Source organism: Camelus ferus, chromosome 5 (genome assembly GCF_009834535.1).
Source record: "Camelus ferus isolate YT-003-E chromosome 5, BCGSAC_Cfer_1.0, whole genome shotgun sequence".
Taxonomy (NCBI): Eukaryota; Metazoa; Chordata; class Mammalia; order Artiodactyla; family Camelidae; genus Camelus; species Camelus ferus.
In genome coordinates, this window is record NC_045700.1 from 46,160,769 (window position 1) to 46,187,626 (window position 26,858).

A 26,858-nucleotide genomic window follows, 5' to 3' on the forward strand; every position below is an offset into this window, starting at 1 on the left:
CCACCCAGAGAACAGTTCCCTACCCTCGGGAGCACGGGGGATTGATGTCTGACTTGACTCCAGCCCTGGACATCTAAAGACCAGGAGAGAGGGACTGGTGAGTTTCCCTGGCATCAGGGAGAAGTGCTGCTGTTAAGACAGTTTTGCACTCAGTTTATTGGAGCAAAATAAAGACGAGTGTTTCTATGGACCAGCTGTGGGACACACAGGAGAGAACCACACCTCAGCCCCTTTAAGTCCTGCTCAGGAAGACACCTGGGATGTGGGTGGAGGGTAAACTGGGACTCCTACTGAGGCAGGCATTTTGGAGGCGGCCTCAGGAGAGCCAGGTCTGAATCAGAAGCTGGTAGCCAAATGAGTGAGACCTGCTCATGTTGAAGGGACAGCAGACAGGCAGCCCAAGAACACATGAAAGCACCCAGGAGACACCTTTGCCAGGCCCGGAAAATGTGATGTCACCTTACAAGTGTCCCAGCCAAGCAACTGTTCCCACCCTTTTTCCTCTTCCCTTCCCTACTCCTTTGATCCTGGAAGGGAAAAAACTCAGCAGATATTAAGTAGGGGCAGAGATGAGCAAGGAAAGGAGAAGTTGACCACATCCTCTTTCCTAAAGGCTGGACACCTGCCAGTGACCAGCTCTAGATGGTGGAGGAGAGAATTCTTATCTTTGAATAAAGACGAAAGTATTTAGTAATGTATTGGTTTGGACATTCTAATATAAAGATCGCTACTTTCTACTACCTATAAGTGACCCCAATAGCTATATCTAGTGGCAGGGGTAGAATTACCCTCACTTAGGACAGTGAGAGAAAACATTAAACTTGCTGTTATAACTTCATCCTGGAAGTACTGCTTCTTCAGTGAATAGGTTATATCACAAGCAGGAGTGACGGATGTGTTTTTATAACCCATTTTCCATGAGGTACATAAGACCTGATGAACCAGATTCTCCCCCTCCACGGATATGAGTGAATGCCCAATCTTCTTCTTTTAAACACCTTCATTGTGGTATGATTCCCATACAGTACTTCATGTTTCAGATGTATACTTTGGTGAATTCTGATAGATGTTTACACCAGTGAAACCACCACCACAATCAAGATAGCTAAAATTTCCATCACTCCCCAAGAGGTGCAAATTTTGAATTCCCAACTTATCTTTGATAGAATTCCCAGAATGGAAAAACATAGGGCCCCATCCTACTTTCATTACTGTGCTGGGTTTTGTTTTTTTTTTTTAATTCTTGAGGAGGGGAGTTATCTATTTATTTATTTTGATGGAGGTACTGGGGATTGAATCTGGGACTTCATGCTTTACTGCTGAGCTATACACTCCCCATTACTGTGCTGTTGATCTACAGGTTGCAATAACTACCCAGTGGTATGTCCTTGCAGCCTTTATGTGAAGAACGACAGAGCTAGGCATGGAGTGAATGAAGAAAAGATTGTGAGATGAAGTCTAAAAAAGTCCTTGGAAAGCTTTTCTGTTTGTCTGGAAGGCACCCCTTGTATCCATGTACACAGTCAAAACTTGCAATTTACAGATGTCAAGGCACTTTAGTATAAGTGACCTCAATTGATTGTCACCAGGTCCCTGGGAAATGCAGGGGGCAGATACTATTTATCTCCATTGTACAGAGAATAATGTCAACAATAACAGCTAAGAGATGCTCAGTACATACTATGTGGTTGACACTTATGCTAAATGTCCAACAACAAGCAACATATTTATGTATAATACCATTAATTGCTTCACTTTACAGGTGATCAAACAGAGTCTTAGAATAAGTAATTCATTTATGGTCAAACACTTAATAGAAGATGAATCTGGAAACTTAGCTGTCTGTTTTCAAATTCCTAACTTTGAACCTCTGCTCAGATGACTAAAATGAAATCCTAACATTAAGTAACTCATTCAAGGTTCTCAACTAGAAATAATTAGCATTAACAGACCTGGGTCTTGTGACTTCTTGTCCTCATCTCATTGGAGATCGTCAGTGGAGATCTTTAGCTCTCTCCAGAGGGCACTAAGCTATAGGAAGGAGATTAAGCAGAAATATACTTGCTGATCAAAATAACAGGTCTCAAAAGAAAGTTTACTATAGTTAATTACACTGTATCACATATTTGAAAGTTACCAGGAGAGTAGATCTTAAAAGTTCTTATTACAAGAAAAAAAGTGTAGTTATGTGTGGTAACCAGACTTACTGTGGTGATCATTTTGCAATGTATACAAATATCGAATTCTTAATTTGTATATCTGAAACAAACATCATAAATGTCAATTATATCCCAATTAAAAAAATTTTAGGCGAATTATATACCCATATGTTAGAATGTTTTGCAGCCAGTAAAAATTTTTAATTATGATTTCTTTTAAACACATAATGCATTTTTCCATTCCATTCCAAAAGCAGCCTATAAAATATTAATGTTTTTAAGTCTGTATGAATACATGTATCTATACACATCTATACATAATTGAACATAAGTAGCAAGTTATATGCATGTGTGTATGGGTGTATATATGATTATATCTTTTAAAAATAAAAAATATAGAATAAAATGTGCTAAAATATTAGCAGTATTATCTCTTGGTGGTGGAATTATTGGTAGTATTTACTTTTTATTCTATGCTTTTATTTATCCCCCCCAAAGGTCAATACATATTTTTTTCCCCTTTTCTTCCCCTCTCTTCCCCTGCCATTCAGATTTATTACTTTTAAAATTTTTATAAAAATCCAATTTACAGCCATTTAGTTTTTATCACCTGGGCAGTCATTTTTGACAGACCTTCTACACTCATCCTATAGACCGGACCGGTAACACCATCACCAGGTGTAAGGGCTTTGGAATGAGACAGACCTGAATCCGGTTCAGGGTACCTCACTCCAGAAGCTCGGGTCTCATGAGCAAGGTATTGACCCCTCTCAAGGCTCAGTGTCCTAGTGAGTATATTGGAGTCACTGGAACCTACAGCCAGGGCTGGATTGGGACATGTGCATACTTTGAGTAAGTCAATGATTCTTGGTGCTCCTTCGAAAGGATATTCTTTAAATAATTCTTTAACTTCTATTTAAAGGAAAGGCAGGGTCCCCACAGGGTGAAACAAAGGCCTGGCAGTTCATTAGACCTACTATCTTTAAAATACATGTTACAGTCCTTGGGCTGTCACTCCCACTGCGAGCAACTCATCAGCTTCTTCCTTCCAACCCAATCAACACTCTCCCTGAAAGTACTGACAAACATAATTTTCTCTATTTCAGTACACTTTCAAGGATATTTGTCCCTCCTTGTCGAGTAACACTGTACATCTGTCCTTCTGGCTCTGTGTCATAGAATGTTCTGAAGAAAATGAGATAACACATGTAGAGAACTCTGCACAGCATCTGACACTCAGCAGAAGTTCAATAAATGGTGGCTATTATTAGTATCAGAACTAAAAATTATGGCAGCTTGGAGCCTCCGGTAATGACAGGCCCTGTGTAGGTCCTTTTTCCTCTAGCCTCTCTAGCTCCTTACCTATAAGCATTCTCCGAGGAAAGGCATTTTGAGAAAGCATTTGGTGACCTTGAAATGTTCTCAAAGAGCTCTCTGATACCTTTATAAATGAATCTTAATAAATATAGGAGACTCATTTCCTTCTTCATACCTTTATTGTAAAAAAGCAACATAAAATACCTTTGGCAACCTTTGGACAGTATAGCATTTTAAATGTTATTTACCTTCAACATGGTTGAAATCAACGAGATGGAGGTCACCTGGGGGACAAGCACTGAGCAGGGAGGTGTTGCTGAGGGAACAGTGGCAGGTCTGAAACCAGATCTTGGCTGTGGAGCAGAGGGGAAGTGGCAGATTCTTCCGAGTTTTTATCATGAAAGCATGCCAAAACGCGCCTGCTGTTTCACGCTTTCCAGTCTCCTTGAATCTCCTCTGAGCAGGGGAGGGAGGGGAGGGATCGAGAGAAAAATAAAAACAGTGAGGTTAGCAATGCTACGTCTCTTTCCCCACTATCTATTCCCAAATACACACTATAAATATCAAAACACTGCTTGGTAGTAGTCCAGAAGATTTAACATGTCCCCAAATTCCTAAACAACCATCGGTGCGTAATATGATTTTTGGCAGAGTATAACCCAACAACTTCTTGGCACGTCATTTGTTTTGAACAACTACCAGAGACAGGCGTAGTGACCACCCATCGGATACTCAAGCCGTGGGAAGAAGGGCATGTGGGGCCAGCCACTCGTTACCCTAAGTGAGGTAAGATCTTGGCCCCCCCAAACCAAACCTCAGTTCTGCTGTGGCCCCACTACTCCCTATTCTTAATTGTGTGTAGTTTGTAGGTTTTTTGTTTGTTTGTTTGTTTGTTTTAAAGCAGGTGATGGAAGTATGTCCAAAGTCCAAGGACAGAGACTTTGGTTTGTCAACTCCCCAGTCACCACTGGTCACCATCCTGGCCCACTGGCCTCCCCTCCGGCTTCCAATCATGCCTGCACTGTCTTGCATTCCACCCCAGCACTCCCTCACCCTTCAGGAGAAACTGTCCCCTGGATTCCAAACTCAGAGACCACTGTGGCTGTTGCCAGCCCAGGCCAGGCTGGCTCTCCGCTTCATCCCTTTTTAAAGGGGAAACAGGAAAGGTGAGCAAGAAACCACCGGCAAGTTTTGACAGCTGCTGAGGAAGACTAATGGGTTTCTAAGGAAACAGAGAGGCAGCAGCCATTTTAGTGGTATTTGCTGTATGAAAAATATATAGACACTGACACCCGCCCCCCCGTCCCCCAACCCCCACCCTCACCCCTGCCGCTGCGCTTTCCCTCTCTGCACGCTTCAGAGGCCGGGAGGTGAGGGGTGGGGCCCTGGTCTCCCCCAGACGTAGAAGCCACCTGTCGCATCGCAGGTGGCTGGCCACCCGGGGTCGCCTTCAGCCCCCTCCCCGCAGCGGGCGGGACCGCGGGCCTCCCCACCCCCCAGGCGCCGCAGTGCAGCGCGGTCCCCGCGTCCCGCCCCTCGGGTCCCCTCCCTCGCCGGCCCCCCGCCCGGCAGGCCGCTGGGAGGGCGGGCGCGTAGCCGCCGCGCTGGGCGCGAGGCGGGCGGGGAGAAGCGGGTCCGCGCGGCGGGAGAGGCGGAGACGAGGCGAAGGCTGAAGGAGCGCGGGAGGTCGCCGCAGCCGGGGGACACCGAGCTCCGCTGCCCAACATGGTCGCTGCGCACGCTGCCCATTCTTCCTCCTCCACCGAGTGGATCGCCTGCCTGGATAAAAGGTAGCCGGGGAAGGGCTCCCCGGCGGCGGGGGCTCTGCGCGCTGCTCCTGCCCGGAGACGCCCGCGGGGACGCCCGCCGGGGCCGCGGAAGGAGGGTTCCCTAGCGGGGAGGAGGCGGAGGGTCCGCGCCCTGGACCAGGGAACACAGACCCCGGCCTCTCATGGGGCGCCCGGTACACGAGATTTTCACACGTGGTGGAGAAATTGCGGCGCAGTGTGGGGAGCCCCTCCAGCCCCCCACTCCGTCCCTCCCTCACAGTCTCCTCGCCCTCTGCCCCCGCCCCCCTCAGACTCCCGGCTCTGCATTGGTTCCTTCAAAAACTAAAAATTGGGTGGGGGGTTATTTTCCTCGGCATCTCGGGACAGAGGAATAAATTCCTACCTTCTTCCGGCTGTTCAGACCCTTAGGGGTAAATGTAATTTAAGTTTTAAGAAGGGTGAGAGGAGAGGCAGGTGCAGAGTAACATGCTTTTGTTGTTGTTGTTCCTGAGAGCCAAGTGTGAAGGACCCAGTGGAGCTGTCAAGTGCCTTCTGAAATTCTCAGCTTCTGCCCCCGCAGTCGCTTGTTCAAGGTCTGTGTTAGGAAGGTCACGCGGGAGACTGTTTTCGTCTTAGCCTCTAAGGAAAAGACCCTTACTCTAAAAAATTCAAACCGTAGAGCGTTTTTAAGTCCCAAAGACAGCCCTGTGTAAGGAGGCTGCTGTGTGTCACAGCGGACTGCAGTTGTTTCCAGGCTCTGACAGCATAATTTTCTGTCTGTCCAGATTGTGGGTTTAGCAGTAAACATTACACAGTATGTTAGCAATTATAGTTTATTACCCTGATTAAAAGGTGATGCATCTGAACTTCTAAAAACTGGGTAAGAAATCTTGGAGAGTGAACTGCCTCTGATTTTCGAGTTTGATGCAGCAGGGCAGTGATTCATGTCTTGCAGCTATCTGCATGGCATCTCTGTTTGCATTTGTGTGAAATATTTTGCTCTCTGCCATATTGAAATTTTTACAATTAGCAGATTCATAACCAGATCAAACTTGAAAATCTTAAGTGTGACGTGCTCTGCATACATTACTATTATAGGCCTTTGTTGAAAAAAATTAAGTAATTTGAGAGAAGCTAAATGTGGCTCATTTGAATAACTTAATATATCTGAGAAATAATTTTTACTTTCAGTTACCACACAGTAGCAAGATTTTTTGGCAGGCAGTGCCCTATTTACGTCTAAGAAGATATGTACTAATATTAGAAGAGATGCATGCAATAAATAGAGAATTGAAGTGATGGTTAAATCACATGGAATTATATAGAAGAATTAGGAGCTCATATAAGTGAGGAGCCTGCTAATATTATAAGTAATCTAAATTTAATAGTTTAGGAAAGATGAATTATCAAAAAAGAGAAAATCAAGCTCTTGTACTTAACTTATAAATAGTAGTGCTTCATCATGAGTGAATTTTTTAGATAATAGGCTGCATATTTCTTTTTGCAGAAATGCGTGGAATGTCATTTTTTGAACAGTCAGTAATTCACTGGCAACCCTTAAGTACTTATAGCAAAAATCATAGAGCATTTCTGACTCAAGTGGAATGTATTTGACTCTTTTCATAATGTGTATTTGCCCAAATGATTTTGTTTGGAATGGATTTTTAGAACACAGTGCCACAGTCTAATCTAGTACCACCATTCATAATGGGTAAAAATCTCCTGGGGTGGAGTTGGGGTGGAATCCTGCATAGATCCTGGGCCTAGTGTTCCTGGAGTGCAGGAGAGTAGACAGATCAATAAATTAAGGGTTTTAGGCCCAGAGCCGTCACCAGCTCTGATCTTGGACATGTCACTTTTATTTCTTTGAGCGTCTGAAAAATGAGGATAAAACTATCTGTCTTACCAAGGATTACTGGACCAAATGAGAAAAAAAAAAAAAAAAAGCGTGAAAGTACTTTGAGTACTGTGAGGTGCCATGTGAATATTTTATTTTGTGGTGTTAAGAGAACCTTGCATTTTCCACAGTGTTGTTGCTAGAATTCCTTTGAAGAAGAGTTTAAGAGTGGCAAGCTCACTGTAAGAGGGCCTCAAGGTACTTGTTTTGAAGCTGAATTTTTACTTAGGTTGTGTGTTAATTTTTTAGGGGAGGAGGAAGATTAAGGGTGCTGATGGAAGTTGTCTGGGGAAGCCCCCTGAAGTCATGCCTTCTGGGACAACCACCCTTGATATTTCTGAGAAGTGCCATCTTGATGCTCTATTCTACGCACTGTGTTGGGCACTAGAGATGCAGGAAAAAGGAAGATGTGATTTGCTTATTGACTTCTGGGGTGGGCAGATGGGGGTGGGACAGCTGCATAAACAACTAACCACAGTGCAATGATAAGTGCTTTAATGGAGATATATGAAATGCTTTGGGGGAGAGAGTCCTCAGCTCTGACAGGGGTGCTTCCCACTGGTTCCTGCCTGGACCTTGGAGGTTGAGGGGAACTTTATCAGGCAGAGAATTCTGGGAGCACATGCCAGGCAGAGGGAGCAGTGTGAACAAAGACACACAGATGTGGCATAGAAATATGCTGATTTCTTCTCATCCACAGATTCCTCTTGTGACCACATCTAGATTATAGGAACACATGCACTGTTTTTCTAAAACTTTTGATTATGGACATTTTCAAGCACACACATAAACAAAGAGAAAATGGTACACTGAACCCTGATGTCCTGTTTGGGGAAATGATGCTGGGACCTTTACCATAGCTGGGAAATGTAGCGTAGATATATGCATCATGCAGGTAACAACTGCTGTGGACAGTCAGACAAAGAGCAACTGAGGGGTTGGAAGTAAAAAGGGGAGTTAAAGTAGAAAGTCTGCATGAGTGGAGAAACGTGTAATGAAAGTTGAAACTAATAAAATAGAACGAGGAAAATAATCCCTTAGAAATGTTCACTCAATGTGCCTAGGAAGTTGCTATAGACTTATAATGCTATATAAGCTTACATGTGGGGAGGGGGTTAAAAATATGTAGATATGTGGATTAGGTTGAAGAAAGAAAATCCAGAGATTTTTATGGATCAAGCGTCCAAGTTCTTGGCCTATGGTGGGACCAAGAAGATGAGAGTGTACGAATATTAATCTTAAAATCAGAAAGACATTGAACATTTGGATGGATAAAAATACATTGAAAAAAAGTCTCAGCAGACAATATTGCTAAAGCAAAACAAGCTTAGCACATCTTGATGACCTTACCGTTTTTTTCTGAGCAGGGATGGTAACTAGAAACATATTACATAGTACCCCACTATTTGGGATTTAAGATATGTATCTTAAATGCTTTTTTAAAATGCCTTTTAAAAATCTTAAATGCCTTTTAAAAAATGCCTTTACAATGCCTTTTTAAAAATGTGCTGATCATTTTTTAATATTAGTGAAAATACTGTTCTCATAAGATTTTGAGTTTTGCCACCTCTGGATTTAAGAACCATTATAGGTCAAAATTCTCATGGTTGGGAAGGGAGTGTTATGAAGGGACCACATGTAGTGAATCACTGCCAGTATTCATCACTCTGGAGCAAGAGTTGGCGAATGATAGCCACATCTGGCAGCTGCTTGTGTGTCTCCTAAGCTGAGAATGGTTTTTACATTTTTGAATGGTTGGAAATAAACCATAAGAAGATTAATATTTTGTGACCCATGAAATTTATATGAAAGTCAAATTTCAGTATCCATAAGCAAAGTTTTATTGGAACACAGCCATGCTCATTTGGTTACATATTGCCTGTGGCTGCTTTCATACGACAGTGGCAGGGCTGAGTAGCTGCGACCAGCGGAGTGGCCCACAGAGTTTAAAGTGTTTACTAAGTGGATCTTTGAAGAAAAGTTTGCCATCCCCCGTTTACTGGTGAAAGAATCTAAGCAATTGACTAAGAAACCACTGGAGATGAAAGAAAGAGGGGAAGAAGGAGATGAAAGAAGGCTTTGGGAAGGAGTTCACAGTATTTGGTTTCTTGTTCTTTGGTAGAAGTATAAGGTGGAGGGAGGTCTTTGGTTGATCGGCTTATTTGAGGACCACTGGCGATCATAGAAATAGAAAATGAAGTTAACATGGTATGGATGTGTTTCAAAACAGCCAAGGAATTTAAAAATTTAATAATGATTCATTTAAAAACTGCCTCTTACACAGTGTCTTTGCATCTGACTTGATCCCCAAATAGATGGTGAGTTAGCTATTTCGATGGGGCTGAATGAGAGTGAAAGAAACCAAGGAACAAATTTGTTAAAAGCCAGAATGCTTCATAGCAGACATGATGAGAGAGGATGACTCAGATTACAAAGAAGCATCAGACACGGTCCCAGCCTTGAGGAATGTAGAAGATCAAAGAAGCATGCAGAGCAGAAGGCTGTCACTGGAGAAGCATGGTGCCTACCCAGGCAGGTCCCAAGGGATGACCTTGCCCAGGGCTCAGGGCTGGTCTTGCAGTCTTGGAATCCTGATTTGTCAGCACATCAAGAATTAATACATTTTTCAAGGACAGATACATAGGCACCAAACTCTCAGAGACTGTAAAACCCAGAAAGACAGTTCATTAATTTGAAAACAACATCAGAGAAGTGGATACTGACTTTGGCTAATGTATTCCTTCTCTAGGCAAGCTGTATGGAAACCCAGTTGTTATTAGAAGGCCATGCTATGCATTTACAAAGAGAAGCAAAGCTGCCAGGAGATCAGGACACTTACAACTTCTGGCCAGCTCATTATCTTCCTAGAGCGACAGAGCCCAGGAATTGAATTATAATCAGAAGACAGTTCTGGGAGTCCTTCAGGACAGTCTGCCTGTCACCTCTCCCAGTTAGAGGAGCATCCTGTGTACTCGCATAGCACCCTCTGTCCAACAATGTAGTAACACGAGTCAGACTTCATCACAGTTGCCTGTTTACTTCTGTTTGTGTGCCCCTTGATGCCAGTCTCTGTACTGTCTTTATTTTTTTATCTCCAGCTTCAGTGCAGTGCCCTGATTGTAGGAAGTACTTCTGGGATCAGGATGAGATAGCCAGAGGCATCCTCTTCCTTTGGATGGAGTAGCCTCTGCAACCTTGCAGGCAAGTCCTCACACTGGCCCCCTTTGCCTTAAGAAGGGCTTGGCCAGGCACCATCAGCATCTGCTTCTGCTGCTCCTTCTTCATCTTCTTGGCTGATGTGAACACTTTTTGGAAAAAAATGACATGGCATAGCTCTATTCTACTCTATTATTTTTTAAAAGTTATTATGGAAAATGTCAAACTATACAAAAAGAAGAAAGAATAGTATAATAATTTTTTTGTCCCACCTCTTCTCCCTCCAACAGTCTCAACTCACAGCTACTCTTGTTTTATTTATACCCTCACTTGTCCCGCACTACCCCAGGATTATTTGGATGCAAGTTTCATGTAATATTATCTGTAAATATTTCAGTATATATCTCTAAAAGCTAAGGACTTTATTAAAAATAGTGTTTTCACACATTTTAAAATTTGACATTAGTTCCCTTAATATAGCTAGTCAGAGTTCAAATTTCTATGTTTATCTCATAACTTTTTCTTTTTTGCAGTTTGCTTGTATTAGGATCCAAATAAGCTGTATTTAGTTAATATGTCCCTAGGTCTTTTTTAATTTCTGGGTTCTCCCTTTAGCTGTCTCTTTTTCTTCCTTGTAATAAATTTGTTGAAGAAACAGGTAACTTTTTGCAGTCTGAATTTTAAGTATATCTACATGGTGTCTTTTAATATGTCCCTTTGTCCCCTGTATTACCTGTAAATTGATATTTGATCTAGAGCTTGATACGATTTAGATACGATTTTTTGGGCAACAATCCTTCACAGAAGTGTTATATACTTACTTTATGAGTTACATAATGTCAAGTGATCTTTTTGTGATGTTAGCAACATTTTTTTTTAAACTTTAATGGTTGGCCACTGTCTTTTTGTTTCCATTTTTTGAGGGGGAGAGGTAATTAGGTTTATTTATTTTTGTTTATTTATTAATAGAGGTATTGGGGATGGAACCCAGGACCTTGTGCATGCTAAGCACACAGTCTACCACTGAGCTATATACCCTCCCCTCAGTGCTCGCCCACTGTCCTTTTTTTTTTTCTCTTGTATATATATAATTTTATTTAGTGACTTTTTTATTGAAATATTGTCAGTTTACCATGTTGTGTCAGTTTCTGGTGTACAGCATAATGTTTCAGTCATATATATACATACATATGTTCCTTTTCATAGTCTTTTTCATTATAGGTTACTACGAGATATTGAATATAGTTCCCTGTGCTATACAGTATAAAGTTGTTGTTTACCTATTTTCTATATAGTAGTTAGTATCTGCAAATCTTGATCTCCAGGTCCACCCATGTTGCTGCAAATGGCATTATTTTATTATTTTTTATAGCTGAGTAGTATTCCATTGTTTAAATATACCAATTTCTTTATCCAGTCATCTGTTGATGGACATTTAGGTTGTTTCCATGTCTTGGCTGTTGTAAATAGTGCTGCTATGAATATTGGGGTGCATGTATCTTTTCAAATTAGAGTTCCCTCCAGATATATGCCCAGGAGTGGGATTGTTGGATCATAGGATAAGTCTATTTTTAGTTTTTTGAGATATCTGTGTACTGTTTTCCAGCTTGGGCCTATCTTATCTACAACTTCTTGAGGGACATCTCATTGTAGCTCCAAAATGTAGGAGCCATGACATAACATGTGGAGCAATTAGAGGACAACATACCCTGATATGTGATCAGGGTTAAATTCTGTGGTGCTGATTCTACCTGCCCTTTTAGGATTTAGGAAAGGAAAGATTCAGCCAGAGCTGGACTCCCTCAGACTGGAGGCACATGGGGGATGGTGCGCTCACAGGGCAGTGGGCCTGAGAGGAAGCTTCCCAGTCCATCACACCCTTGGCCCTGCAGCCTGGACTCCTAAACACAGCCTGGGAGTCTGGAGAGTCATTAGAGGACGAGTGTTGCACAGCAAAGCAAATTCTACCTCCTTGTCTTAGTTTGGGGTCCCCCAAATAGACCTCTGGCTCTTCCAATGAGGGTGGGATTGGCAGATCCCTTTTAGTTTGAATTTCCAAGAGTTTATAAGATTTTGTAGCCCTCCCAGAGTAACTGCTTCTTATCCTGTTCCCCCTTCCCACCAGCAACACGGCTAAGTTTACTTAGTTAGGTTTAAATCCATCTTTATGCGCCTGAACAGTGGCAGCAAAGAGTGAATTTTCCCTCCAGGACCTTCAATTCATAGTTGAGGGAAAGAGAGTGAAGAGACCGTCTTGGGAATGCTGAGAGACTGAGGAAAGAGAAAGAGGATGGAACTAACTGGGTGGGGAGGATGACAGAGAAAGTCCCAGCCAAACATAGGAAAGCAAACAATTCTACTGGCTGGAGTGGAGGTACCTGGGTGCCGTGTTTACTCAGCTGCATCCATGTGCATCGCTTGCTTCCCCTGCGTGAACAGAAAAACAAAGTGCTGTTACTGCTCTCTTTCCTTTTCTTGCACTCTCTTTCTTGGAGCACCTGTTCATTTCCTGTGCTCTAATTATGCAGACTACTTAACACTCTCTATCCTTGGCTTATCTTCTGGACCAGATGCATTTTTGTCTCCTTTGGATAGTCCCACATCAAATACCCCATTAATATTTGGGGGCAGATATTGCTTTCCTTCACCTACCTTTGATAGAGAAAACAAAACACTTATTTTCCCAGCCTCCCTGTGACATAGGTGCCTTGTGACACACTTCTGGCCAATAAGACATAGCAAAAGTCTGCTAGAGGATTCTGGGAAAGCTTTGCTTTACTTATGAAAGGTACAGACGTATTTGACACCGCTCTATTCTCTTCCCCTGCCTGGAATTACTGCCTGAGGTCTGGGCCTGTGGGAATCACATTGTAATCCCAGAAGGAAGGACCAGGAGAAACAGACCTCCAGTTCTGACTTTGTTCAGCTGCTGAAGTTAGGTCAGTAGTTGCCTACCTTCAGAGTTTTTTGCTTTGTGAAGAAAAAACACACCCTATTTCTAGAAACTACTCTGTTAGATTTTCTATCATTTGCTGTGAAAACTGTCCCCAACCTAACAAGCTGATTCTCGGCTTGTCTAAAACTGACTTCATCTTCCCTAACTTTCTTCTCCATTAGTTTCTCCTCCTTACTTTCTATTTTATTAATGACATGACCACTCTCGTCCTCAAAACTTTGACGTTACCTGTGTCTTCCCTTTGCTACGTCCCTTTTTACACCTAACCAGTCACCAGTTCTTCTCTTGGCCTTTATTTTCTACTGCTTTATTTTAGGGCCATATCATCTGCATCTAGATCATCTCATTGCTTCCTTGTTCCAATCTGGAAAACATGATATTTTCAAATCTGCTTTATTTTAGGATCAGCCAGACCTGGATTCAAATTCTGTCACCTCCACCCTCTAGCCATGCAATCTCGGTGAAGTTGTTTATTTTTCTGAACCTGTGTTTCCAAACCATCAAATGAGGCTACCAAGACTTACTGTAGTGGCTCTGTTGAGATCTGTGGACTAATGCAAGTGTAGCTGCATGATCTTCCCTAAGTAGAAAGCATAGCGTAGGGGTTAAGAGTTTGGGAGCCAGACTGTTTTGGTTCAAATTCCAGTTTTGATTTTATTAATGGTGTAACTTTGGGCAAGTAATTCAGTTTCAGAGATTGTTCTGTAGATTCCTCAGAATTTTTTATGTAGACAATCTTATTGTCTGTGAATACTGGCAGTTTTACTTATTCTTTCTGATCTTTATGTCTTTTATTATTTATTTATTATTATTATTATTTTTTGCTTTATTGCATGGACATGATTTCCAGGACAAAGTGAAACAGAAGGGGTGAGAATGGACTTCCCTGAACCAGGAGACATTTCTTTTTCCTCTATGTTTTTTATTTCCTCTATTTTTTAAAAGCAATATAATATTGATGTTATTTCTTCTTAAAGTGTTTTATAGATACAGGACTATTCTTTGTGGGAAACTTTTTGATGACAAATTTAGTCTCTTTAATAGATAGAAGACTACTCAGGTTTTCTAGTTCTTTTTGTGTCGGTTTGATAAGTTGTTTCAAGGAGTTTGTCCATTTCATCCAAGACATCAAATTGATTGGCATAGAGTTGTTCCTAGTATTCCCTTTTTATCCTTTCAATGCCCTCAGGTTATATATAGTGATGTTCCCTCTTTTATATCTCATATTAGTAATTTGTGTCTGCCCTCTTTTCTTGGTGTGTCTTGCTTGGAGCGTCTCAATTTTCTTAATCTTTTAAAAGAACCAGTTTCTAGTTGATTTTCTCTACTGTTTGAGAAATTCATTGATTTCTGCTCCCCCCACCCCCCTTTATTGTACTTACCTTCAGCTTAACTTACTCTCTTTTTCTGGCTTCTTAAAATGGAAACTTAGATAATTAATTTTAAACATTTCTTCTTTTATAATAGAGCATTAAAGTTATAATTTCTCATGGTCAGCACAAAGAAGGAAGCACAGTTATTTCATTGTTCAGTGTTTACAAATGAAAACTATTTCTGCCAGAGAAGAATAATTAATCAAGCTATTAATATGCTAAGTAAGCATAGGAAATACTGGGACCTGTTGACCTCCTCAACTTCATGGATAAGGTACTGTACAGTGTGATAAACAAAATCCTCTACAACACCCTAACTGAGTTCAGCAATGGGCTTCATAGGGCTCTCAGTATATCTTGAGAGCATAATGCCAAAGGGACATTATAGAAGAATATTTCTCCTGGGGGGAAATACAATATACAACTTTTTGATGGTCAAATTCAATCCCAGGATAGATTTTAGACTGTTTTAGAAATGGATGGGTTACTTCTCTTTCAGAAAGTTCTCCATAATTACTGTTTTTCACATCTGAGCTATTGATAATAAAATTGGGTAGCAATGACTTTGAAGTAATATTTTCCAGTAGATACCTGGAGTGCTGTTATTCTGTACTGTTGGTTAGGTGAAGAGTTATATGACTTTGGACTCAGCCAAACTGGAGGAAAATTACATCCTCATTTGATAGCTAAACAAGGATATATGTCTGAATGGTGGTCTAGTCCTTCTCTGTGAAGATGTGGGGGGTAAGGGTGTATTCTTAAGGAGGAAATTTGGTGCCTTTCAAACACACAGACAAATGGTGGTCAAGAGTCCAGGTTATGGTACAGAGCATGTCCCCTATGATTGTTACCATGGAAACAAAGGAACGTGTGTTAATTGCACTGACGCATTCTTGAAATGAGTAATTTAATTTTCTGAAAACCGTTCTATGGAGTAAGATCGTAAAATGTAAGTATATTAAATAAGATGACTTGCTCAGTAGAATTATTACCTATACATTGGTTAAAAGTTCAAGAACCTTTCTTTTATTTAATTAAATGGGAAAATAATTTTTAAAGACCCTTTAGAAAAGGCTGAATTGTTAGAGATGTTGAAGCAAACTGAAAAGACCTTTGATGGTCAGTGGACATTACTTGGAACTTAATCATTTGATTCTTGATATTGTAGATGACATTTCAATTCTGTTTAAACCTCAGATGAAGGCATTAATGTCTTGCCTGTGTTCAGGCTCTGGCAGCCTTAGTCTTCTAGTCATTGATTGGCTACTTATTGAACATATTCCAGAAAAAGTTGAGTTCTTCAATCTTAGATGTTTTCTTTAAACAAACTTTGGGTATAAGCAAGTTCTGTCTCCAGTGTCCCTTGCCACACCTTTTGTCTCTCCACTTTTTTCAGTCTTTCTCCTTGTCTCATGCTCTTTTCCTCCTTCCTCCACCCAGATGTGCTGCAGGAAAAGGATATAGTCTTAGTCATCTCCTTTCCTACTGTTCATTCTTTCATTCATTCATTCAGATATTTTACTCTATACTTCCCATGTGCCAGACATTCTTGCTGGGGATAGTTTAGTAAGAAAAATTGACATGGTCCCTGATCTCATGAATTTAAATATTAATTGTGAAGACATTAATTAATTCAGTCAGTCCTTCAAAAAACTAGTTATTGAGTACCTACTATGTGCTGGATATTGTTCCAGGTAGTAAGGAATATAGTGGTCAGCAAAATAGGAAAACTTAAGTAGTAGTAAATGCTCTGAAACCAAAAGTAAGAGGATACTGTGTGATGGAGTAAGGAGTCAGAGAAATCTATACTGCAGTGTCAGATAGTGGTAAGACCAGTGAAGGAAAACAAAGTAGAGAAAAGGGAAAGAAACTGAGGGGTGGTGGTATTCAAGGGAAAATGGGAAGGTTTCTGCAGAGGTTCATTTGATCAAAGACCTTGAATGGAGAGATCATCTAGTATGAATTTAAATCGGTGTAATCCATGCTTTCCTAAATAGGTGGGTGGGGTATTTTAGAGAACATGGGTCATGCTAGTGCCTGTGATGAGGACACAGGCTGAATACATCTGATACTGCACTTTTGTTTGGTTACATGGCCTTATTTTTAGAAAGTACCTGTAAGACAATGTAAAATATATACATTGGTCTCTGCCCCCTGTTCCTGACACAGAGCTCCTAAAACTCATAATTTTCTCAGTAATAAGAACACGAGGAACATCTGTTGTCCTAATATTTATCTTTGACCCTGTCCCTGATGTATGGTTCCTGAAACCCTTGTAAATTCCTGAGTGATAAGAGTACTAGGAGCATCTTTTGTCCTAATGAGGCGACTTCCTGGTAGGCTCTTGGATGGCTCCTGGATGGGGTCTGGTCACCAGAAAGACCAAGCCATGATTAGAGGCTTAGAATTTTCAGCTCCCCAACCCCCATCCTCCAGAGAGGAGAGTGGGGCTGCAAATGGAGTTAATAATTGATCATGCCTACGTTGGGAAGCCTCGATAAAATCCCGATAGTAGGAGGTGCAGAGAGCTTCTGGGTTGGTGAACATAACCACACCGGGAGGGTGACACACCCCAGCTCCATGGAGATAGAAGCTCCTATGCTTGGGATCCTTCCAGACGTTGCCCCATGTATCTCCTCATCTGGCTTCTCATCTGTATCCTTTATCATATCCTTAAAAACTGGTAAATCTAAGTGTTTCCCTGAGTTCTGTGACTCCCTCTAGCTAATTAATCGAACCTGAGGAGAGGATTGTTGGAGCCTCTGATCTATAACTTGGTTGGTCAAAAGCACAGGTAATAAACTGAACTTGCAACTGTCAAGTAGGGGTTGTGGGGGCACAGTCTTGCGGGACTGAGCCCTTACCTGTGAATCTGATGCTATCTCCAAGTAGATAGTCTCAGAATTGGGTTAAATTGTAGGACACCCAGCTGGTGTTGGAGACTTGCCTGTTGTGGTGGTGACTACCCCCTCCATTTCATGACCAGAAGTGTCAGAAGTGAAGCGTTCTGTGTGAGCAGTAAAGGAGACTCACAGGAGAGAACCATGGTAGGGAAGAAGGAGAAAAACTGAGTGTTTCATTTACAGTACCTACAGCATATTATTGCTTTTGTTAATGTAATAGACAAAGGTAATTTCAGAAAATGGTGAAAAGGATGAACTTTGAAATTTTGGTTTATCCTTTAAATATTATTACTTAAAGATGTTTAAAATACTGTTCACTTTAGTTCTTCATTATAATAGTTTTTGAGAAAAAAGAAAGCTATCCCCAGAGAACTCATGAGTACCGTATACATTAGAAAAAGTACCATCATTTAAGTGAGTATTTAGAGGTACTGTATGTACGCTGTTGACCATGGGTACTGACAGCTGACTGATAGTGGTATCAACGTTCCCATCCTAATGGCAGACTTCTGGGTTTCATATTTAGCCTGTTTAGTTTTATCAGTGATGAATTCATCTGGTACCTCTGTGGGGTCAGTGTTTCTTAAGACAGGCCTCCCAGACAAATGCAGCAGAGCAAGAAAATGGTCCTAAATACCTATAAACGCTAGCAATTTTTCATCTTGAGGATTTGCTCACTATCTTAAACAACTTTTCTATCATTATTCCAACAACTTTTCTATCATTATTCCATCATCTGCCTCTTGATAATGTTTTTGTATTGGTTTCTTATATTTTCCTCATCAAGTAGTTCCTCATAACACTTACACATTTTTTTCATCAAAAATTGAAGACAACTTGAGAGTTGTTAAGTGTCTGTGCTGATGTTAGGTACCACGCATGCAGCAGAAATATTCCTCGGTGGCGTTTGGAGATCTGATTTGTGGAGTCAGAGCTGTCTAACCAGTAATCAAAATTTACATTTTATTTACGGAAAATAATTTAAATACTTAGACCAGAAGTCCCAGTTTAATTATCCGGGTCATCAGAGCATAAATGGGGAGCCCCCACTGATAAAGAAATGTGCAGTTACAAAGAATACCAGTGGGACCGTATAATAAGGCAGCTTCATCTATAAGGCAGATCTCTGAAGCACACGGCCAAACGTGGAGGCCAGCTGGCTGACTGGGAATCGGATACAACCGTGCTCTTCCATCTTCTGTGTGTTATCAGCTTGTGAACGCACCTTATCTTTTCCTCAGTTGAATTTTACATTATCTCCATGGCTTTGCTTGTACCCTTTCAACACTTCATTGGGTGTTTATCTTAACAACTTTAGAGGTTCACTTTAGAATTCAACATTCAAACAACAGATTATGGATGTTAAAGTAAAGCTCATTTTTAAAACACCCTTTGCATTTAGATAGTTAATATTTTTTGGCCTCTGTCATTAGAAGTCCTAACCCAAAATATCCATGGGACAAACAAGCAATGACACTGTTCCTCAGAGAAGCTCACAGAAATCAAAAGTGGACATTACTTAAGCCTGATATTTTGGGGGTTACCTGAAAGAGAATCATAAAGTAGTAAAATTGAAAAGTTGAAATAACTTTAAAATTTGTGTGTTGCATTCATCTCATTTAGGGAAAGAGTAGAGGTATTCGTGAGAAGGGGAAGTGAGCAGTAATGAAATAAAATAGGGTGAAATGATTTTGAAAATGCTAGAAAATTATCTCTTCTTTCCATTTAGTTTGGCTAACCTTGATTTTCTTTTATTTATTCACCTACTATTGATTTTTTTTACCTGCCTATAAAGACTTTTGCAGTCAAATTCCGCCACAGAAGAGTGTTGCTACAAATAGAATAGCATTTGAATTTATTTCTTTCGAATCAAGACAAGTAACACAGCCATACAATTCATTTTATGTGCTGAATTCTACTTATAAATTATATAGCAGAAACTTCATTGATGGGAGTTTTATCTTGTAGGATTTATAATGAATGAATTGAGATTTAAAAAAATGAAAAATGAATAATAAAGGAAATTACAGGAGAAAAGAAGACAAACCAAAAAAAAAAAAAAAAAAAAAAAGAAAAGAAAAGAAAAGAAAAAAAAGCCCACTGATGTTTATGTGCTCAAGCAGGATCTGAGACAGCAGCACGACTCCTTGGTGGGACATGTGAGCAGTTGCTACCACCGCATCCTTTTCTCTCCCCTGGGTTTGTGAGAGCTTGCAGCTGAGCACTGACAATAGGCACACACACCCTGCTTCTTTCTGAGAGTATTACAAGTTGACACACATTGACACATCTTTCTTCTTCCCAGTGGGAGTGACAGGCACTTATGAAAGGTGATGAACTGATTTGAAGTACATTTTAATTGGGGCCAAATCAAAGCATTTCTAGCTTGTAATTATTCATTTATTTCTTCAAACCCTATAACCAGGAATAAATGGTCATAAAATTTTAGTGTGTTTTCTTACAGTATTTTTTGTATGAGTATTTTTTAACCTGTTTGAGCTCATACTTTAAGATTTCATGCCCCGTAAAATTAACATTATAGGGTGACCATTTTCCTAGGTTATTAAAATTCTTTGTAAATAATGATTTTTTTTTGGCTGAACTCATGTGGATCATATAGCCTAAATTTTCTTATTGTTGGAGAATTATGCTGTTAAAAAATGATTGTTGCTGTTATCAATGATGCCACCACCTTTTGTAGTAAGTCTTCCCTGTGTTTTAGATTATTTTCTTAAGATAGAGATATCCATAGAACTAAAATTAGTTAATGTGTGTGAAGAAGTGTGAGAGTTTCATTACGTATCTTCAAACTACTTTTTGTAAAGATGTTAAGAGAGAGCAGCCATTATTTTACAAATAAGAAAACCGAGGTTTGGAAAAGCTAAATTATTCGTCGAGGGTCACAAGGCTGGTAAGCGCCAGGGACCAAGATGGGGTGAAACCCTATCCCCGTTCCACTATAATGGTGTTTCAAGTATGTTCCTTGTAATACTAGCAGATAGTGCAAGGGAAAAAAAAGGCTTAGGGTAGAAAATGTGGGAAATGTTACTTGTGCCTTTTAACTGAGCCCTAATCCCCAGGGCATACCATTTCCCAAATATTTTGGCCAATTAAGGATTTTTGGTACATGTTTTCTAAATTCTAATAACCTCAAATTACCCAGAGTTCCAAAAACCTGCTGAAATCTCAAAGTTGATTAGACTGCTCTGTTTTAGAACGTAAGATTAATTTCTGGATACACAACAATAAACAGATGGCTGAAAACCAAACAGGATAGTTATTTACAGTGAGTCTTCAGTTACCCAGCATCAAAGAGAAGTTAATTTCATACAAGTTTATCCCAATTAATCCTCTAAACATGACGTAATTTAGTAATTCTGGTAGAAACGGTATTTAATGGTATTTATAAGTGGTGTTTAATATGACTGCTGTTCCAAAGCATGCTGAGTATCATTTCCCCTTTACTTAATGATTGAGGCTCAATTTATTGAACATCAGTTAGCATCCTGTATTATAAAATGGTGATTTTGAAGTATGTGGATTATCTGTTTCTGCACCAAATGCCCCACTGTTCCTTTTTTTTTAAGTTCTGCCTGTTTTTGTTTTACTTGCCTGACTCTTCCCTGCTGCCCAGGAGCTGTCACTGCCTGCTTGCTGCTCTCTAGGTGTCTGTCCGGATGCCTTCCCCTGCACAAACAGAATACCCTGCTTCTGATCCTTTGGAGTTAGAATCCGGGTTAACGTAGTTTGTTGGAACTGTAGGTGTAATACGACTACATACATTTTGCCCCTGAGGATTTCTCTTCTGAGTAAAGTATATGAATTTCAGAGTCTTAGTATTTTTAGGCTCAATTCTGGTTACACAAAACCTTTTAAACTTAGGTGCTATGTGATCTCACTTCTATGATTTTTTCTTAATAACTGAGATTTCCTAATAAATATCCTCTGAATTGAGGATATTTGAGGCATTACTGTAATGAGATTAATTCCTTTATTCCACACATATTTATTGAATCATTAGGAAACACCTTCTAGGTACTTAGGATTCTTCTGTGAACAAAACAGAAGATCACTGCTCTCATAGAGCTTATATGCTCACAGAGGAAATAGGTGAAAAACAGTAAACAAGAAATAAATTATGTGTCATGTTTGGAGGTAATATGTTATAGAGAAAAATAACAACAGCAAAAGCAAGTAGAGCCCAGTAAGAGATCGGGTGAGTTAGCAGGGTGGTGTAGATTGTAGTATTAAATGGCTTGGTCAGAATATGGTTTACTGGGAAAGTGTGATTTTAGCAAAGAGGCAACGGAATTAACCAAGCAAATGTTTGGGGTAAGAATATCCCAGGAGTAGGAACAGCCAGTGCAAAGGCCCCGGTTTGGGTGCATGTATGGACTGGTCAAAGAACAGTAAGGAGGCTGTTGTGGCTAGAGTGAAGTGAGCAAAGGAAAGAGCAAAGGAGGAGGTCAGAGAATGAGGGTAGATCATATAGGGACCTGACAGCTTTACAAAGGGCGTGGCTTTTACTTTGAGTCAAATAGGGAGCCACTGAAGGTTTTCTAGCAGAGGAGTGACACAACCTGGTTTGCATTTTTACAAGATCACTGTGATAGCAATGTTAAGAAGGCACTGTGGGGAAAGGGGCAATGGTGGAAGAAAGCCATCTTATTAGGAAGCTCTTGTAGTAATCCAGGTGAAAGATGATGATGGTTTGGGTCAGAGTGACAGCAGTGGAAATGAGGAGAAGAGGCAGGGTACATTTTGAAGGTGAAACCAATAGGACTAGGTCATGAATTGAATGGGAGAATGTGTGAGAAAGAGGAGTCAAGGATAAGGCTAAGTAGTGGGACCTGGGCGACCGGAAGGATCATGGGACTATCTGTTGTAACAGGGAAAGCTAGAGGTAGGGCAAGTTTGAAGGGAAACAGGAGTGCAATTTGAGACATTTTGAGTTTGAGAAGTCTATTAGACATTCAATTGGAGATGTTGAGTAGGAAATTGGATATATGACTTTGGAGTTTGGAAGCAGGGTCTGAGCTGGAGATATAAATTTGGGAATCATTAATATGTAGAGGGTATTTAAAATCATGAGATTGGAGAATATCAAGGAAGTGAATGTTAAAGAGAAGAGGACCAAAGATAAAGCCCTGCCATCATCCAATGAGAGTTCAGAGGGAGGGGGCATAACCAGCAAAAGGAGCTGTGAGGTAGAAGCAAAACAAGGGAATGTGAAATGTGTCTTGAAAGGCACATGGAGATGTTTCCAAATGTTCATGTAGATGACATCAATTTGACAAAACATCAGAAAAAAGAAGGACCACAATCTGGGTTTGCATTTGAAGTTTTATATCGTACAGATCACACGCTAGTAGGTCTACTTTTCCGGCCTGGTTAGCAGTTGGGTGAGTTGCAGACTCTGTGCTGGTTCTAGGAATGTTGTTGTGAGGAAGACAGCAGGACTGAAAACAAAAATTAACTATCTAACACACAGGTGCAAGGCAAATGCATAGCCTGTGGCTTAGACTAGAATGAGATCGTCTGCCTAAAATGTGGGTAAATAGGAAAGTCCAGGTAAGGAAAGATGAAAAATTGAAGTACAGAGGTGCAGAGGACAAGCAGGAGGATAACATGAACGCAATTATGAAAACACAGGGTGCTATTTCACCATAACAGATGGAGAAGGGAGCAGGGAGTCAACATCACCATGATAAATACTGAACAGCAAGGAAGCAAACTATCACAGCTGAGGCACGCGGGCTACTGTGAAACTCAGAAGTGATATTATCAATAAAGCCGGAGTTGGCAAGTGATTAACAAATAAACAACATATGGCTCATTGGTTGTCATGTCCCTGGAAATATCTCCTCTCAGGAGGTAGTGTGCCTCTGGAAATGAGCCTCTGGTTGGTGCACACTTATTTTTGATACATGTGCAGTTGCTGAAATTGTAACTGCCCAGTTACAAATGCTGTGAAAAAGACAAGTATCAAGTTCTAGTTCTGGTCAAATGGACTCAATTCTCCTCATTTCTCACACTGAGGACAACTATAAACCCTGGACATTATATATAAAACAGACAGAAAAAGACTCTGAGTGCTGGAGCGAAGGCAGACCAGGTTGGGACCTCTCTGTCTGAAGAATAACATAGTGGTGAGTTCCTTGAGTTTCCTTTTTGCCTCATCTATCCCAGACTGGGTGCTGGAGGACTGAGTATCCCAGAAATGCCAGTCAACACAGGCAAAAATAATGCCTTAACAAAAGGCTGCTGTCTCCAGGACAAGAAAGGGGCGGCTTAGCAAGATAGAAAACTTTTAGGTCATAACTGCTCTACTTTAAATTAACACCACAGAAAAAACTGTAGGCTATTCCCACTCCTATCAGCAGAGATCAAGTATGGAACCTAAATGTTCACTCTTGCCTGACTGTAATGAAGCAGCCCTTCCCAACTAGATTTTAAAGTAGTTATCATAAAAATACTTCAGTGAGCAATTGAGAGCATACTTGAAAAAATAAAATATCTAAGCAAAGAAATAGGAAGCCTTAGCAAAGAAATACAGGAAATAAAGAAGAACCAAATGGAAATTTTAGAACTGAAAAATATACTAACTGAAAGTAAAAACTCAATGGATGGCTCAACAGCAGAATGGGTAAGACAGAGAAAAGAATTAGTGAACTTGAGGCTAGAACAATGGAAATTACCCAATTTGAACAACAGAGAGAAAACAGTTGAAAAAAGAAACAGAGAAGCAGAGGTCTGTGGTAGAATAGAAGAGCTAGCATTGGTGTCCCTTGGAGTCCTGAAAGGAAAGGACGGAGAGTGGTGCTGAAAAAGTGCTGGAAAAAATAACGGTTGAGTTTCTTCCTTCCTTTCTTTCTTTCTTCCTTTCTCTTCCTTCCTTCCTTCCTTTCTTTCTTTCTTTCTTTCTTTCTTTCTTTCTTTCTTTCTTTCTTTCTTTCTTTCTTTCTCTTTCTTTCTTTCTTTCTCTCTTTCTCTCTCTCTTTCTCTCTCTCTTTCTTTCTCTCTCTTTCTCTCTCTCTTCCTCTCTCTCTTCCTCTCTCTTTCTCTCTCTCTCTCTTTCTCTCTCTCTCTTTCTTTCTCTTTCTCTCTTTTTTCTCTCTTTCTCTCTCTCTTCCTTCCTTCCTTCTTTCCTTTCCCTTCCTTCCTTCTTTCCTCTTCCTTCCTTCCTTCCTTCCTGCCTTCCTTCCTTCCCAAATTTAGCAAAGGAAATAAACCTATAGATTCAAGAAGCTGAGAACCTGAACCAGGATAAACCCAAAGAAATCCTTGCCAGGTTAATCAAACTTCTGAAAACTAAAGACAAGGAAAAAAATACTCAGAAGCAGCAAGAGAGAAACGACACCTCACCTACAAGGGGCAAAGCCATTGGAATGACAGTGGATTTCTCATGGAGCCCAGAATGAAGTGGAACAACATTTTTTTCAAGTGCTGAAATGAAAGAACTGTCAACCCAGAATTCTATACCGAGTGAAAATAACCTTCAGGAATCAAGGGGTAAGCAAGACATTCTCAGACGAGGAAAACTTGGAGGATTTGTCATCAGCAGACCTACTCTAAAAGAGTGGCTAAAGGAGGCTGAGAAAAAAGGGAATCTTGGAATATCAGGAAGGAAGAAGGAAGAATGAAAAGAGTGAAAATATGAGGGAGGCCCAGGAGAAGAGAAACTGAATTATAAAGCTGCATAGCCTGCTAAATAGAAATGCATGAGATCAGTAGATACTAGGATCTCTCAATGCAAGTGCCCTCCTGTTTCCACCATCTTTGCAAAACATGCTGCTTTCTCCTATGTACCAAAATCTCATCTTTTAAAGAAGCATCCAGAAATGCTCTTAGACCCTAAGTGGGTGTAAGAATGGTGTTAAGTGATGAGTATGCACAGCCTCTTCTGGTTTCTGCCACATCCAGCAGTCCTCCCTCTGCAGGAATACAGCCACCCAACAAGCACACTCACCTACTGAGGTAGGGGCTACCCTCACCTTGGCTTCTGCTGTTTCTTCTCCAGACTGTGAGAGAGTTCCACCTTCATCACTGACAACTACACTCTTTATGGAGTCCCAAAAGTGGTTAAAAATGTTCTTTGGTCTAGGGGCTTCCTTTCCACTCAGCCCTCATAATCACCCTGCTGCTTCAGCTGGTAGTTATTAATTACCTGGGATTTTTGGAATTCCAGAGGCTGAATTTGTCTTTAGAAAGAGGCCTTCTGTCTGGGACTGGGGTTCCATGTGTCCCCCATTAGAGACAGTGGACAGAAGAAGGGGTGGCCAGGAATGGACACTCCCAGCTGGTGAGTGACAGCTCCATCTCCCCCTGGCTTCGGGCTTCCAATGTCCCTACCTTGTATTTGGACCATGTCACTGTGTCTAACACAAAATCATGGATGGAATCATGTGATGTAAACTGGAGGGTAGACACCTTTGCCTGTGCATAGGTCCACTCTTTTAGTTGATTTTTCAGAGAGAGAAAGGGCAAGAGGATCAATGACAAAACATTGGGTCTGGACCTGGGAGGTCCCTGCTCTGAGTGACTGTGGGATGCACAATGAGGTAACAATGTGCCTCTGGCACCACGGAGGCCAGTGCACAGTTATGAGAGGTGAGTGGTGGATGTCAATGTCACCTTCTAGTTATTCAAGAAGGAAAGGCTTTAACTTATTGTTTAGAAACCGAGATCTCCCAGAAGAGAGCCTGATATGATTGTGTGGATGGCAAGGGAAACCTTGCTCTGACTGGATGAGTTAAACAATCAGTTGAAGAGATCCTGGAAGAAAATAAAAGCCTCGTATCCCAGAAACTCACTTTGCCTCATGCTGTCCTCAATACTGCACGCCCTCTTCTGCACCATCATTTCACCATAGAAACCACTTTCCTTATCTTGACTCACACGCAAAGGAGGAAATAATTTTTGAAAGGATCCTTTATAAAACCTTTGTGCTGTACATACTAACCCATTAACTTTACGTCGGGCAGTGCACTCTGTGTGACCCTAATGCAGGGGCTCGTTCCTGACAGGGGGACAGGGAACATGCCGTTAGAGGAGGTACTTGGGACACAGACACTGAAGGGGTCGTCAGAGGAGTGTTAAACGTATTTTTGTAAGTGCTGTGAAGGACTACGTCAGACTCTGAGAACATAAACGAGGGGTCCTGAGTCTGGGAGACCAGATCAGGCTTCCCCGGAGTAGGTGGCATAAAAGCAGTGAACAGAAGCAGGAGCAGATGGGAGAACAGCAGAACATCATATGTATTCAGTGCGTGTGAGCATCATCTCATTCAACTGATGAATTCCCTGCTCGGAGAAGCCCTCATTTATCC

At 40.9% G+C, this 26,858-nt stretch overlaps 1 protein-coding gene and 1 long non-coding RNA gene across 15 annotated transcripts in view; one reads left to right on the forward strand and one right to left on the reverse strand.

Annotated features, from left to right (window-relative positions):
- LOC106730215 overlaps positions 1-5,756 on the reverse strand; it is an 84,411-nt gene extending 78,655 nt beyond the window's left edge. For 7 of the 10 annotated variants that reach the window (XR_004319932.1, XR_004319937.1, XR_004319933.1 and 4 more), the window contains exons 1-2: positions 3,725-3,862; positions 1,953-2,031 (exon numbers count right to left, since the gene is read on the reverse strand). This is a non-coding gene — a long non-coding RNA (uncharacterized LOC106730215). Of the gene's footprint in view, positions 1-1,952; positions 2,032-3,724; positions 3,933-4,529; positions 4,653-4,800; positions 4,920-5,648 lie in introns of those variants that run through there. The other 3 variants (XR_004319939.1, XR_004319935.1, XR_004319934.1) reach the window with 3 other exon arrangements.
- The window catches only part of RAPGEF4 (Rap guanine nucleotide exchange factor 4), a 273,639-nt gene continuing 251,921 nt past the window's right edge, over positions 5,141-26,858 (forward strand). For all 5 annotated transcript variants that reach the window (XM_032479695.1, XM_032479696.1, XM_032479697.1 and 2 more), the window contains exon 1: positions 5,141-5,266. In XM_032479695.1, the coding sequence (XP_032335586.1) occupies positions 5,202-5,266 (65 nt within the window). In that variant the 5' untranslated portion in view covers positions 5,141-5,201. The remainder of the gene's footprint in view (positions 5,267-26,858) is intronic.